Below are 14,372 nucleotides of genomic sequence, written 5' to 3'. Positions count from 1 at the left end.
CTTGCACTGTTCTGCTTCCGTCCTAAGGACCTCCGTGGAAGCAGAGCCCTCTCGCAGAAACAGACCTAAAGTGTCCTTCTCCAGGCACATATCCCGGATGGCCCGGGCCGTCTTCCCAGTCTCCTTCCGAGAATGGACAAACACCAGCACCTAAGAAGAAAGAACAGTTTGCTACAGTCAAGAGACTCGGCTCTGGCACTGCTCTTGTAGTACAAGGGCATCAGCAGCAGAAAGCAGAGCTGACACATTACAACCAGAAGCCATGATCTTGGAAAAACAAGCCTTAACAGGGCTGGCAAGAGCTAAGGGGAATGAACCCACCAAGGACAGTAACACAGACAAACACCTGGGAAATTAAACTAACCCTGGCACCCTCCTTGGAATAGCAAGTTTAAATATACTATGAAAATTTAGGGATCTTAATTAAGACTCTTTGTTCAGACCCCTAACAAGAGCCTAAACCACATGAAGAAGTATCTGCAAGAGACTAGTTAAAACATTACATTATTCATTAAAAATGACAGCAATTAAGTCTGAGATTAATATCAGATTCAGGAAATAAAGTCTAGAATCTGCTGCCAAAAAGAACTGTCTCCTCATAAATTCCTATGCTTTTTATCAGACAAGAAGAAATGTACAACCTGCTGCTTTTCCTTACTTGTCTTAGTTGATATTGCTAAACTCTACTCAAAAAATTCTATCATACTTTCTAATAAAATATACTCTTTCATTAGTTTTCAATTTTCATCTTTATTTCTGTTGTCCTGTAAAGAGACTGATTTTTTGGGCTCAGAAATTCTTTATTGAGAGCTTTTTAGTTACAAAAACATTATCACTAATAGTTGTAGAAATAGGTAAAGAAACTGTCAAAATATCCCTATTTGCAGATGACGTGATCCTATACCTTCAAGACCCAAAAAACTCTACTCAAAAGCTCCTAGACACCACCAATAGCTATAGCAAGGTAGCAGGATATAAAATCAACATAGAAAATCATTAGCATTTCTATATACTAATAATGAGCAAACTGAGAAAGATATGAAAACAATTCCATTTACAATAGCCTCAAAAAAAATCATATAACTAGGTGTAAACCTAACAAAGGATGTGAACGACCTCTACAAGGAAAACTGTAAACTTCTGAAGAAAGAGATTGAGGAAGACTATAGAAAGTGGAGAGATCTCCCATGCTTATGGATTGGTAGAATCAACATAGTAAAAATGTCTATACTCCCAAAAGTAATCTACATGTTTAATGCAATTCCCATCAAAATTCCAATGACATTCATTAAAGAGATTGAAAATTCTACCGTTAAATTTATATGGAAACACAAGAGGCCACAAATAGCCAAGGCAATACTCAGTCAAAAGAACAATGCTGGAGGTATCACCATACTCAAAATGGATCAAGGATCTTAATATCAGACCCCAAACTCTAAAGTTGGTACAGGAAAGAGTAGGAAATACTCTGGAATTAATAGGTATAGGTAAGAAATTTCTCAACGGAACCCCAGCAGCACAGCAACTAAGAGACAGCATAGATAAATGGGACTTCATAAAACTAAAAAGTTTCTGCTCAACAAAAGAAATGGTCTCTAAACTGAAGAGAACAGAGTGGGAGAAAATATGTGCCAGCTACACATCAGACAAAGGACTGATAACCAGAATATATAGGGAACTTAAAAAACTAAATTCTCCCAAAATTAATGAACCAATAAAGAAATGGGCAAGTGAACTAAACAGAACTTTCTCAAAAGAAGAAATTCAAATGGCCAGAAAACACATGAAAAAATGCTCACCATCTCTAGCAATAAAGGAAATGCAAATTAAAACCACACTAAGATTCCACCTCACCCGTTAGAACAGCCATCATTAGCAACACCACTAACAGCAGGTGTTGGCAAGGATGAGGGAAAAAAGGAACCCTCTTACACTGCTGTTGGGAATGTAAACTAGTACAACCACTCTGAAAAAAATTTGGAGGCTACTTAAAAAGCTAAACATTGATCTACCATATGATCCAGCAATACCACTCTTGGGGATATACCCAAAAGACTGTGACACAGGTTACTCCAGAGGCACCTGCACACCCATGTTTATTGCAGCACTATTCACAATAGCCAAGTTATGGAAACAGCCAAGATGCCCCACTACTGACGAATGGATTAAGAAAATGTGGTATCTATACACAATGGAATTTTATGCAGCCATGAAGAAAAACGAAATGTTATCATTTGCTGGTAAATGGATGGAATTTACCATCCATTTACCTCTGAGTGAGGTCAGCCTGGCCCAAAAGGCCAAAAATCATATGTTCTCCCTCATATGCAGACATTAGATCAAGGGCAAACACAACAAGGGGATTGGACTTTGATCACATGATAAAGCGAGAGCACACAAGGGAGATATGAGGATAGGTAAGACACCTAAAAAACTAGCTAGCATTTGTTGTCCTCAACGCAGAGAAACTAAAGCAGATACTTTAAAGCAACTGAGGCCAATAGGAGAAGGGGTTAGATCAAGAACAATTAACCTAGAAGGTAACACACATGCACAGGAAATCAGTGCGAGTCAACTCCCTGTATAGCTATCTTTATCAACTAGCAAAAACCCTTGTTCGTTCCTATTATTGCTTGTACTCTCTCTTCAACAAAATTAGAGATAAGGGCAAAACAGTTTCTGCTGGGTATGGGGCGGGGGCAGGTATGGGAGGGGGTGGAGGAAGCGGGGAGAAATGACCCAAACATTGTATGCAAATATGAATTTAAAAAAATAGTTGTAGAACTACTCAGATGATTTGTTTCATTCTAGGCTATTGTGAAGAAATTAATTGGTCCACTTCTTCTAAGTAGGCCAATTTATGTGTGTAAAGATGTCCATAGTATTCTCTTATTACTCTTTTATTTATTTTGTTTTCAGTTCTGAGGATCAAATCAGGACTCACATATGGTAACCACTGAACTGCACTCCCAGCCCCATATCCTATTAATAGCAGGTACTATAGTAATAGCCCATCTCATTCCCAATATTGGTGATTTGTGCTTATCTTCTCCTTCATATTTGTCAATCTTTCCTGACTGACCATTAATTCAAAAACTAAAAAGAACAGGTACAAAAACAGATCATTAACAAACCTGATTTTTTCCAGCATGTTCCATAATTTTTTCATAAACTATTTCATTCATGATCTGGAAACGCTTGATAGCTTTTTTCTCTGTGATGCCCACATACGTCTGTTCCAGAGGCACTGGGCGGAAGCTAGAAGTTCAACAGTTAAAAAAAGGAGGTTTTTGGAAGGTACTACAAGAACAAGTAGTATTTTCCATTGCCCTGGGACCAATATTCCTCTTTTGGATTTACACATAGAAACTCAAAGGTCCATGCTGGCAGAGTGGCTCAAATGGTAGCGCACCGACCTAGCAAACGTAAGGTCCTAGGTTCATACCCCAGTACCTCAGAAAAAAAAAAAGTAGAAACTCAAAGGTCCAGCTCTTGGCCAGGCACAGTGGTTCACTCCTGTAACCCCAACTACTCAAGAGGCGGATCAAAAAAGACCGCAGTTCAAGTCAGCCTAGGCAAAACGTTAGCAAGACCCTTAGCTCAACAAATAAACTGAGCATGGCTGTTCACAACTGTAATTCCAGCTACGGAGAAAGATCACAATAAGCCAGCCCAGGAAAAAACATGACACCCGATCTAAAAAAAAATAACTAAAGCAAAAAGGGCCACAGGCATGGCTCAAGTTCAATGGCAGAGTGCTTGCCCAGCAATCACAAGGCCCTAAGTTCAAAACCCAGAACACCAACCAAAAAAAAAGATAAGAAGGAACAAAACCAGAAGCCCCTTCTAAAACTCAGTCCAGCGATACTCCTTAGAAAAGGGAAGGAAAACAGGAAGGTGTCCTTGGCTATACCTCACCCAGTGTTTTCTTATACCTATTGTCAAAGTAGAAGAGGCCCTTGGCAGGGTCGACACGCAGAAAGGTGGCCACGTCTTCATAGTTAGGGAGGGTAGCACTGAGACCAATGAGCCGGACATCCTCTTGGGTCATCTCAATGTTTCGAATGGCCCTGGCCACCAAAGCTTCTAAGACAGGGCCTCTGTCATCATGGAGAAGATGGATCTCATCCTAAGGAATAGGGAAGGCAGTAAGTTACCAGAGAAACTCCCCCCTTCCTAAGACTAGTCCCATTTTATAGGCATATAATCTAGGATGCCTAAACACAAGAAAGGCAATCTCAAGTCAAAGAATCTCCAAGGAAGAAGACAGTATTCACCATGAAATATCCCAGGAAATAATGTACTGTGAGTTGCTTTGCTACAGTACTTTCTACCAAGAAAATATGAGTAAGTTCATAACCTTAATGTAAATTTCCTTATGAAGAATGAAGGTCTTGATCAGACTATATTTGAATCAAATAAGGCTAATACTCTTGGGCAGGACTCTACAAAGAGCAAAAACTACCATACATCACCTTATTTATAATGAGTTCACACAGCCTACAGTAGGGCTTCTCAAACTTCAGCATGCACAGGAAGACCTGGAGCTCTTGTTAAGATGCAGATTGTATTCAAGGTGTTCAGCATTTCTAACAAGCTCCTATTTCAGGCTGCTGCCGAGGCTTTTAGTAGGCTCTAAAGCAGGGGATAGCAACCTTTTCTTAAAGGATCAGATAATCGATATTTTAGGCTTGTGGCCCATGCAGTCCTTGCTGCAAATTCTCAACTCTGCCACTGCAGCACAAAAGCAGTTGTAAGCAATGGGTATGGCTGTGTTTCAATAAAACAAAAGGCAATAACCACAGACTACAAACTCCTGCTCAAGAACACTGAACACCAGCATGAGGTCCCCTTTCTTACTTCCTCACACACACAAAAAATGGACTCTCAGACTACAAGTCCTTCCTCTCTGTGTGCTTCTGTGTAAACAGAACACAATGTCCTGGCTCCTTACTTGTTGTCTCTCAGAATGGATTATTTAGAAAGACCTCCAACGTGCTGTGAGAATACAATTATTTTTATCTGTTTACATTTATTTCAAAATATTTCAGACATAAAAACAAATAAGGAATATGGCAACACCAATGCAATGACTGGGAAGTTTCTACTGCATGCAGATTCTCATCAATGGCAACAGCAAAATTGTCCATGGCTGTCATTATAAAGGACAGCATCTACAGAAAGGCCTGCAGGACGTTCACCAATAATTCCAGTAAACCCCTGATCACAACTAATTTCTCCCTTCCATCACTCTCTGGCTCACCAGGACAATAAGCCGCACCAGCTGAGTGTAGGTACGCTCACCGCCCTTGCGGGTGATGATGTCCCACTTTTCGGGCGTACAGACGATGATCTGTGTGGCACTGATCTCCTCCTTGCACAGCTGGTGGTCCCCAGTCAGTTCAGCAACAGTGATGCCATAAGTGGCCAGGCGCTGGGAGAGGAAAGGTATATCAGGCAGGAATGCTTCAAAGGGGCTGGGGATGTAACTCAGTATAGAGCACTTGCCTAGTATGTGCAAGGTCTGAGAAGAGGAGAAGAGAAGAAAAAAAAAGAGGGGAAGGGAAGAGAGGAAGGAAGAAAAAAAAAATACTTCAAGGAGTCTGGACAGCACACTTTCTGTCTGGGCAGTGTCAGTGTAGGGGACGGGGAACAGGTAAGTACCAGGTGAAACCAAATGAATATATACTCCTAAAAAAAAAAAAAACCCCAATATTTACTCAGCAAATGAAGCAGACTGGGAATCTCTAAGAGCTCTGTATATAAGAAAGGAGAAATGCAAACTTTTAAGCCAGAGAACCTGGGACACCACAAGGTCTATTATCAACCATATCCACAAGCTTTTTCACAAATACTTCAAATCACAACTGGGTGTGATGGTACATGCCTATAATCCCAGCACTCGGTGGGGCTGAGGCAGGAGGATCCCAAGTTCAAAGGCAGTCTTGGTTACATAGTAAGTTTGAGGCCAGCATGATCTACATTTCGAGACCCTATCTCAGAAAAAAAAACTTCAAAATGCAATGACACCAACTACAGAAAACCACTATGGAGAGGATGAAAGAAAACTGATGAAGACCTTTATAAAAGAGAGTTCAGAACCTTATTGCTTTAGAAACTATACCATTTCCACCTTCGAAATGGGGAAAACAAAGAGCACAGAAAGCATTCAGAGATGTCTAATCTAAGAATTGGTGATGCACAGGCCCTTTTTCAATACCTGATAGCTGCAACAAGAATCTTCTGGAGCAAAGCTGTAACCCTTACCTTTCCAAAACTTCCCACCATTTCCTGCACCAAGGACCTCATGGGAGCAATGTAGATGATCTTGAAGTCATCCACGTTGATAGTGCCATCCATGTTTATGTGTTTCCCTATCTCTCGAAGCATACACATCAGGGCCACGTTGGTCTTCCCAGCACCCTGAGAGAGAGGTCAGGGATGAGATGGCCTGTTCACCTGGTTACATTCATGACCTTACTTCTATGGGCTTATATCCAAAACAGAAAACTGAGCATGTTCTGGCATTCTACTCCACCACTTAACATGTATTCCATTAAGAATAAATTACCACCAAACCTTTAGACCACATGCCACAAGAGAAAAGCAGGCAGGGCAATGCTTACAGTAGGAGCACACAGCAGCAGATTCTCATCTGATTCCAGGGCAGCACGGTAGAGTTTACTCTGGATCCGATTCAGTGTCTTGAAGCCCTCAAATCCAGCCTGGGCATATTTCGGCAGCTTCTCCACTGGAAGCAGTTGCTAGAAGGAAAAAAATGCCACTCATATCATGTCCTTGAGCAAACTGTCCACTTTTGTGGGATCACCAGGATTTCATTCTTTGGCAGTCTCCCTGCTTAACTCTCTGAAAAGCCAGTACAGAGATCAATACTGTTCCCTGGGCTCAAAATCAGACTGGGCAAACTCTGAAGCAGCTTCTATTTCTGGAATAAACTAAATTTTGATTTGGCTAAAATCAAAACTGGAAGAGAGGCAAACTGAGCAATAAACTGAAAAAAGCAATTCACTCACTTCTTCTGAGCCGAAGGGTTTGGGCTTCAGAGCAGGGACATGCACCTCTTCATAGCCCTTACGCTGGCGACGGAAGGATCCATCAGGAAGCTGACAGCGTTTGTTAGCCATGAAGTGACTCCCTTGAGTGAAAACTAGGTCCTCTAAGTCTAAGACCTGCCGTGGAGCCAATGCCTGGGAACATTAAAAACAACAGGAAATGAACAAGCTGATAAAATGAGTTTTCCACCCTTCACAGCCTGAAAAATGGCCTGATACCTACCTCTCCACCCTGGTCCAGATCCATGGTTTCCAAATCTGTATCCATTCGGGACTGACGAACTCGCTCTCTCCGTGACCTTTCCTCCTTTAGTGGGAAAAGACAAAAAGCATGACTTACTATTCTCCTGGGTCCTTGTTCTTTCCAGTGCCTGCTTAGCTGTACTTGACTCACAAGTGCTGACTAATGCATCCCTAAATCCAAACATGGCACTTTATATTCAGACACCTACCACAGAGGCCACCAAAAAAGATGAAAGGAAACAAATACCATAGATAGAAAATGCACAGAACAGGGATGCTGGAAATAGTCATTCTATCATTCAGCACCAAGGGCTGTCCCAAAGGGGTAGAAGTGTGGGTTCTATGTTAAGCAAACACACATGTTCTGGCTTATAGTAAACACCATGGTTTTGCTGTGAAAACAGTAAAGGTCCCCATGGTGCTGGTGAAGACTATCTCACAACTATACCAATGTGTGTTGATTCTAATCTGTACCTACTGACAAGCCCCAGAGTTCAGAAAAATGCCTTATGCTACTTCAACCTCCACTCTTAAAGCAAATACTAGCTAAGGAATGAAACAGTTAAGCCAAACCAGCCCTTACTCGGATCAAATCCTCCTTCTCAGTTTCATGGAGCTGGTAGAGGAATTTGGATAGCTCTGGATCAGCTTCCATCTTTCCCATGATCCTCTCCTTTTCAGCTTCACTCTGAGCACTGGCCAGCAAGGTACAATATAAAACTGCCAACCACAATAGGAAGAAAGGGAAGGTGGAAAGGAGAGAATGAGATAATGTTAACCTTCACTCTTGGGGAAGAAAGAAAAAAATTAAGTGCTAAAACCATGAAAGCAACACAATCCTGCCACATTTGCATGTACGTGCACACACACACATACACTTACTCACTCTCTCTCTCTCTCTCACTCTGCAGGACAAGCACAGTGTATACTTACTCATCATCCTGTGCTGCCGTAACACTTTAATAAAATCAAAAGTGTTAAAGCCAAGGAGCAGAACCAATTGGTTCTCACATTCTCGGTCATCACTTGCCGTCTAAAGAGAGAAGGTAATACCATCATTAAGGACATAGACATCTGAATGCAAGAACGATCTGGCTGGAACAGCTGTCACCCCATTGACTGCCATGGTTGATTCGGCTGATCTGGCTGGCTAGGCAGGTGTCCCCTACCTCCCTCACCTCTATGTGTGTCCCTCTTGAAGCTGCATAGTTGGTCAAAGAGAACTGTTTTCCCTGGTAGAGGAGGACTGTTCTCAGTCAAGGGTACATGTTCCCCTACTAGAATCTCCAAACAAGATCTCAAAGACACAAGTATCTGCTGCTTCATACACTGTCCCCACATTCTAAGATGACTGAACAGATACATTATCTCAGTCTTACCTTCAAAATCTCCAACACTTCATCTGCTTTCTTCTGTGACACAATAGCATCATCATAGAAACGACTGAGCTGCCGCTGCAGCCAGAATGCATCAATATCCCGGGGGTGTAAATCTTTCTTCTTGGAACTCATCAGTTCACCTGAGGCCACAAGCTAAAAAGGTAATCAGACACATGATTCACTACGTCTCTCTCTCTGCCCCGATGCTTTCTCAACAAAGTCACTTTCCATCCTGTAACTCACTTTCTTTTGGGATCTTTTCCAGAAGGAAATAGTCTACTACACTGAGTTGAGAAGCACACCAAGCTAAGATTCCATCAACCCATGCCTTTGGGAAGGAGGATGACTATCCTAAATGTTTACTATGGCTCACTCTATCAAAGCAAGTAATTTATAAGAGAATGTAGGCATGAGGAAGAAGTGCTACATTCAGAAATAACCTGGCCTTGAAGCAATGGGAAAGAAATTGTACTTACATTAGCTGAGAGGGTACAGCGCACAACAGCCTCATCCCCTTCCATATCATCATCAGATGCCTCTTCTCGAACCTCTCCATATACATCTTCATCACCTTCCTGTGGAAATGGCCCCAACCTCGATGATGTGGAACTGATCCTGTGTCACCACAGAACCTCTCCTTAGACCACCCTTAATGAACTCAATGGTTAGAGCAATGGCTTTGAGGTAAAACCAACAGCTTGTTGGTACCAGGGTCCGCCTTAGTCCAGAGTACATTAATGCAATACCAACTTAGCATGGACTCATTAGATGTGCTTGCTCTCTTTTCTGCTTCTCACCTTAGCTATCACAATAGCAACCACCTGTATCACAATCGCTATCTGAACCACACACTAAAAATTGAAAACAAGAATTGGTGACCAACAGGAGAGAAGAGGTATACAGAAGTACACCTGGGAAAGTAGACTATGAGCCAGTAAATAATGTAGAAACTATGCTTATCTTCCTTACTCCTTATCTACTCACATTGTACCGTGTGTGTAATTTAGAACAGTGTCGTGTTAATAATACTTAATAAAAATATGTTAAATGAACTGTATGAGCAGTCTATGTTTTTTGCTACTCAAAAATCATAAAGTCCAACTTACTGTACTGTAGGAAGGAACTTTACATTCATCTTATATCAATCAGTTCATTTTATAGAAAGAGAAACTGAGGCAAAATAACTTGCCCAAGATATAAGAACAAAATTCAGAATTCTTGACTCCTGTGCCATTCCTTTTCCTATTCTGGTATAAATTTCAGGACTGGCATTTTCCCTTTCAAGACGCAAACCCATCCACTGAAAACTCTAGAGCAATTTTACAAATTCTGTATGTTTTTCACTTTTTTTTTTTTTTTTTTTTGATACAGGGTCTCACTATCAGTCCAGGCTGGCCTCAAACAGGTGTGCACCACCGTGCCCAACTCAACATACCCCACTCATTCTTCTTCAGTTATATTCTAGAAACTCTGACTGGATAGTTAGTATTAATCCCAGTTACTGATACAACTGTTACTTAAACAACCAAGTACAAAGTATAACTGAAGTTTACAATATGAAAAAGTGGGAAATTATTGCAATAAGGTTAAAATGCTGTCAACTATATTGGAATACATCTTCAGTGAAGGGGTACACTGTCCTTCGTTTTTCTTTTTGCTGATCTACTTGATTTAAATTATTGTATTAGTTTATATCTATCAGCATAAATGTGCTTTAGAAATGCTAAAGAAAACTATAATGTTTTTAGCAAATTTCTAAACCTGACACTCATAAAATACTGTAAGATTTATCTGACTTAAAGGGCTTCTGTACACTAAAAGGGGTCCCATTACCTTAATGACTTCAACAAATGAGATACATGAGATCTGAATTCTTTACTACTCACCTCTTCATCAGACTCAAACTGCACATTCACTCCGTAGGTCTCATCAATGTTGTCATCTGAGACAATGAGGGATTACAAAAAGATAGCAGTGAGTGGTGGTTAGTGAAACAAGAGGTACCCAAGCAGCTTTTCTTCCCCAACTACCTAACTTACTTCTCTTCAGGACAGAAGTAAGGTCTAAGGACACAAAGTCTTAACATGATCAACATAAGCAAGACACCCATGCTAACACTAAGGCTCTCTCTAACCTGCCAACCTAGACTCAGGCCTCTCCACTTGCTCAACCCCCAGGTTATACCCAAGTTCTCTCCCATCTTCTATACAATGAAAGGGTCTCAGAGTAAGAAACAGCTGCTGGAATCAATGGGTTCTGATGCCCATCAGTCACAACTCTTCAAAAAACACAAAACAGGTATGGGAACTCACTGATATTCAGCTTTTTTAATGAATGATGCTAATAGACACACATTTGGAAGGGTCAACAGTTAATATGATCAGGATATAAAGAGCTCAATTACCCATATTTTGGATTTCCTTGTCTCCACCATAGTCTGTGATCTTTTTGCCCAAGTTCACTAGCACATGGTATCTGGTATCATCTGTCTGACCCAAAAGCAGGTCAATCTCCTTTCGCCTTTCCTTGTCACGAAGCTTTTCGTTCTTCAGGACAGCTAGAACTTCATCGGCTGCCCCACAAAGGATATCACGTGGCTGGTGGCAAAAAAAGAAAACATTTAGAACAACATGCAGAACATCACTGACCAGCTTTATGTGATGGGCAAGAGGTGAAGAGCCACACCTCTTCAAAACCTGCAGCATCTCAGGTTCTCATCTTTTTCATTAACGTTGATATAAAAATGCCACCTAGGACTGGAGGTGTGGTTCAAATGGTAGGATGCCTGCCTGGCAACCACAGGTTCAAACTCCAGTAACCACCAAAAAATAAATAAATAAAAGCAAGCCACTTAAGAGTTACATAACTGAAGGAAAACCCACCCATTTGTTTTCAAAAAGACTAGCAGGTTGCTGAGGATACAGCTCAGTGGTAGAATACATGCTTAGCATATGCAAGGCCCTGGGCTCAATTACCAGCACCACACAAAAAAAAAAAAAATTAGGTAGTTGGTCTTCAAAAAGGACATGGCTTCCACAACATGGCTTTCATAACAGTTTTCCTCACATCTTCAGGTGGTAGGGGCACATACCAGTACTCCTGCCATACTTTTGGTAATTCTTTGTTCAAATTTCTTCTAATACCCACCTGGCCAGAGTCTCTCAGAAACTCATGAGGACCCCACTCTATTCATGCATGTATAATGGTTACGGGCAGGTTCCAGAGATAGATGCCCGGATTCATATTCTGACTGCCAAATACAAATACTACCTTTCACTTATCTATTATGTGACTCATGTCTCCTGCAAAATGGAAAATGAATATTAACACCTATTCATAGAATTTATCCCATGTTGTACCACATAAACTAAGTGTTCACCAAGTAGCAGCTACTTCTACAAATTAGTAAGGCCCACAAAGAAGATCCAGAGATAAGATTCTCTTTCTAATTCCTCAACCAAATATTCCTAAGTTTCTTTTTTTTTTTTTAACTGCAAAAGTTTGGGGGTTTTGGTATAGTTTGTTTTTTAATTTATAACTCTGGGAAAAGCTGAATTCCCTGAAAATGTATGTCAAGTTTAATGGGTATCTGTGGTTGTACATTCTCTCTAGTAGAGGGTTTACAATTTTCATCAGATTTTCCAAAAGTGACATGACCTAAAAGACCACTACTCTGTAAATTCAAATTAATTTTATTCCAAACTTACCAAATACCTTTTTAACAAGCAAAAAAAAAAATTCTCTTTCTAAACACACGGCCTCACCTGGTCCCCAAGAGCAGCCTGGATGAAGCTGAGAAGCACCTCATAGGTCTCCCGGGTCTCCTTAGTTTTGGGTTTGTAGATGATGCCCACCATCTCATCAATGCCCTCTGACAGCAGAGTATAACCCTTCATCTTGTTGATGTCATGGCGGTCCTCATCACGCTTTCTTCGCCTAATAAGCACACGATATGATGTTGAATGAGAGAACACTGCCTCCCCAAAACAAGCATAGATCAAGCCCACCCTCCTTTCCACATCTCTAATATCTGAGAACAGGAAACTGGATCCCAGAGCACTATTCCAATTTAGCATTAATCATTTATAGGAGCATTTCTTCATGAGACACAGTGACAGAAAGGAATCCTCCTCTGTCATTCTCTCATTAAATGTACTAAATATTATGAGACATCCTCCCCATTAGCTTAAAAATGATACCTTTATACTTTGTATGAAAAAATTATGAAACAAGCAGGATGCCAGTAATACTAGCTACTCAGGAGACAAGGATCAAGAGAATTACAGTTTAAAGCCAGCCTGGGCAAATAGTGTGTGAGACCCTATCTTGAAAAAACCCATCACAAAAAAGGTGTTCTGGAGTGGCTCAAGGCATAGGCCCTGAGTTCAAGCCCTAATACCAAAAAAAAAAAAAAAAAAAAAAAAAAGTAGTATTTTAACTAGTTTTGTTTTTTTTTTTTAACCTCGCAGACGCATTGCTTTTTTTTAGCCAGAAAAACTAAAGCTCCAATGGAATCTACTTTTACTGACACAAACCAAATTATAACAGAACTAGAGAAGTAATACATTGCAAAGTGGAGGACCAATGGGATATAAACCAATTTCATATATAACTACTTAACCTAAACTGGCCTTAGAATTTTAAGACTCCACTGTGAGAAAAAAACAGAGTTATTCAGAGTCAAAAATATAATGGTGAGATAAAATTCAGTGATTATGCAAGTTTTGAAATACATCTCCCAGTACATCTCCCAAGATGGAAAACAAAGTAGGAAGTGAACAACAGTAGAGGAAAGAAATAGGGACTGGAAGTTAGTAATGGGAGAAAACAAAGTTACTCAGACAAGGGAATAAAAAGGGTCTTGAAAAATAAATGGAAGAAAAATGGAGATCTATCAATGGATCAGAAACATTAGAAAATGATACCAATAAGTCATTATCCACGTTAGGTGCATTTGTTAAGATTAAAAAAACTAAGTTCTCATATTCTGCTAAGCTTTAGGTAAAGGAAACTATGTTGTTTTAATGACACTTATTTGATGATCTTCCACCACAAATTTCAGTAAAAATGCTACTCAAATGCTAAAGGGAAGATGGACTTTGGACTTGCAGAAAAAAAATAGTATCCCCTTGGTACCTACTTGGCTCTTCTTTCCTCCTGCATTTGAGGTTTGGTCCGTTGAGCCTTATCTCCCATACGGGTGCCCTCCAACTTCCCAACCAATGACAGCACCTCTCCAGTGGGTTCATCCCGGCGGGTCCGGTCAATGAGGGAGCGGTCAGCTTGGAGAACAAGATTCGAGTTCTGAAAAAATCATACATTATCGAAACTTCGACATGAGCAGGGCCAATTCCTACATCACAGGGACATCAGATGATAAAAGAATTGTAACAAAAGGAATAAAAAGGTGACTTCCTTGAGAAACAACATCACGTATAGCGCTGTGCATGAGCTTAGGGCTGTCTAGACAGCTGAACGACCCTTGCTCGTAACAGCCCTACTTAGAAAAATGTTGAGCGAGTTGGGGGTACCAAGGGGAAGGGCACGCGTTTGGGGCCGAGAGAAATGGAGAAACTTCTCCTGGGGAGCTCTTAAGACAGTCTCATGCGATCCAAACTCCACTGGGGTTGCTCCGCCATGAAGTAATCCTACCTTCACCTGGATCTGATTCCCCCTT

At 40.8% G+C, this 14,372-nt stretch overlaps 1 protein-coding gene across 1 annotated transcript in view; it reads right to left on the bottom strand.

The window, feature by feature from the left end:
* The window catches only part of Snrnp200 (small nuclear ribonucleoprotein U5 subunit 200), a 37,958-nt gene that overhangs the window by 23,294 nt on the left and 292 nt on the right, over positions 1-14,372 (bottom strand). Inside the window, exons 2-17 of the mRNA XM_020158645.2 lie at positions 13,836-13,999; positions 12,460-12,631; positions 11,100-11,292; positions 10,582-10,637; positions 9,172-9,270; positions 8,696-8,848; positions 8,250-8,349; positions 7,900-8,036; positions 7,297-7,380; positions 7,035-7,208; positions 6,627-6,764; positions 6,268-6,423; positions 5,264-5,434; positions 3,936-4,129; positions 3,135-3,258; positions 1-150 (exon numbers count right to left, since the gene is read on the bottom strand). Of these exons, the coding sequence (XP_020014234.2) occupies positions 1-150; positions 3,135-3,258; positions 3,936-4,129; positions 5,264-5,434; positions 6,268-6,423; positions 6,627-6,764; positions 7,035-7,208; positions 7,297-7,380; positions 7,900-8,036; positions 8,250-8,349; positions 8,696-8,848; positions 9,172-9,270; positions 10,582-10,637; positions 11,100-11,292; positions 12,460-12,631; positions 13,836-13,999 (2,265 nt within the window). The remainder of the gene's footprint in view (positions 151-3,134; positions 3,259-3,935; positions 4,130-5,263; positions 5,435-6,267; positions 6,424-6,626; positions 6,765-7,034; positions 7,209-7,296; positions 7,381-7,899; positions 8,037-8,249; positions 8,350-8,695; positions 8,849-9,171; positions 9,271-10,581; positions 10,638-11,099; positions 11,293-12,459; positions 12,632-13,835; positions 14,000-14,372) is intronic.

This window comes from Castor canadensis, chromosome 12 (assembly GCF_047511655.1).
Source record: "Castor canadensis chromosome 12, mCasCan1.hap1v2, whole genome shotgun sequence".
NCBI classification, from domain to species: Eukaryota; Metazoa; Chordata; class Mammalia; order Rodentia; family Castoridae; genus Castor; species Castor canadensis.
Note: the sequence above shows the minus strand (reverse complement) of the source record. Positions and strands in the feature narration are given on the sequence as shown.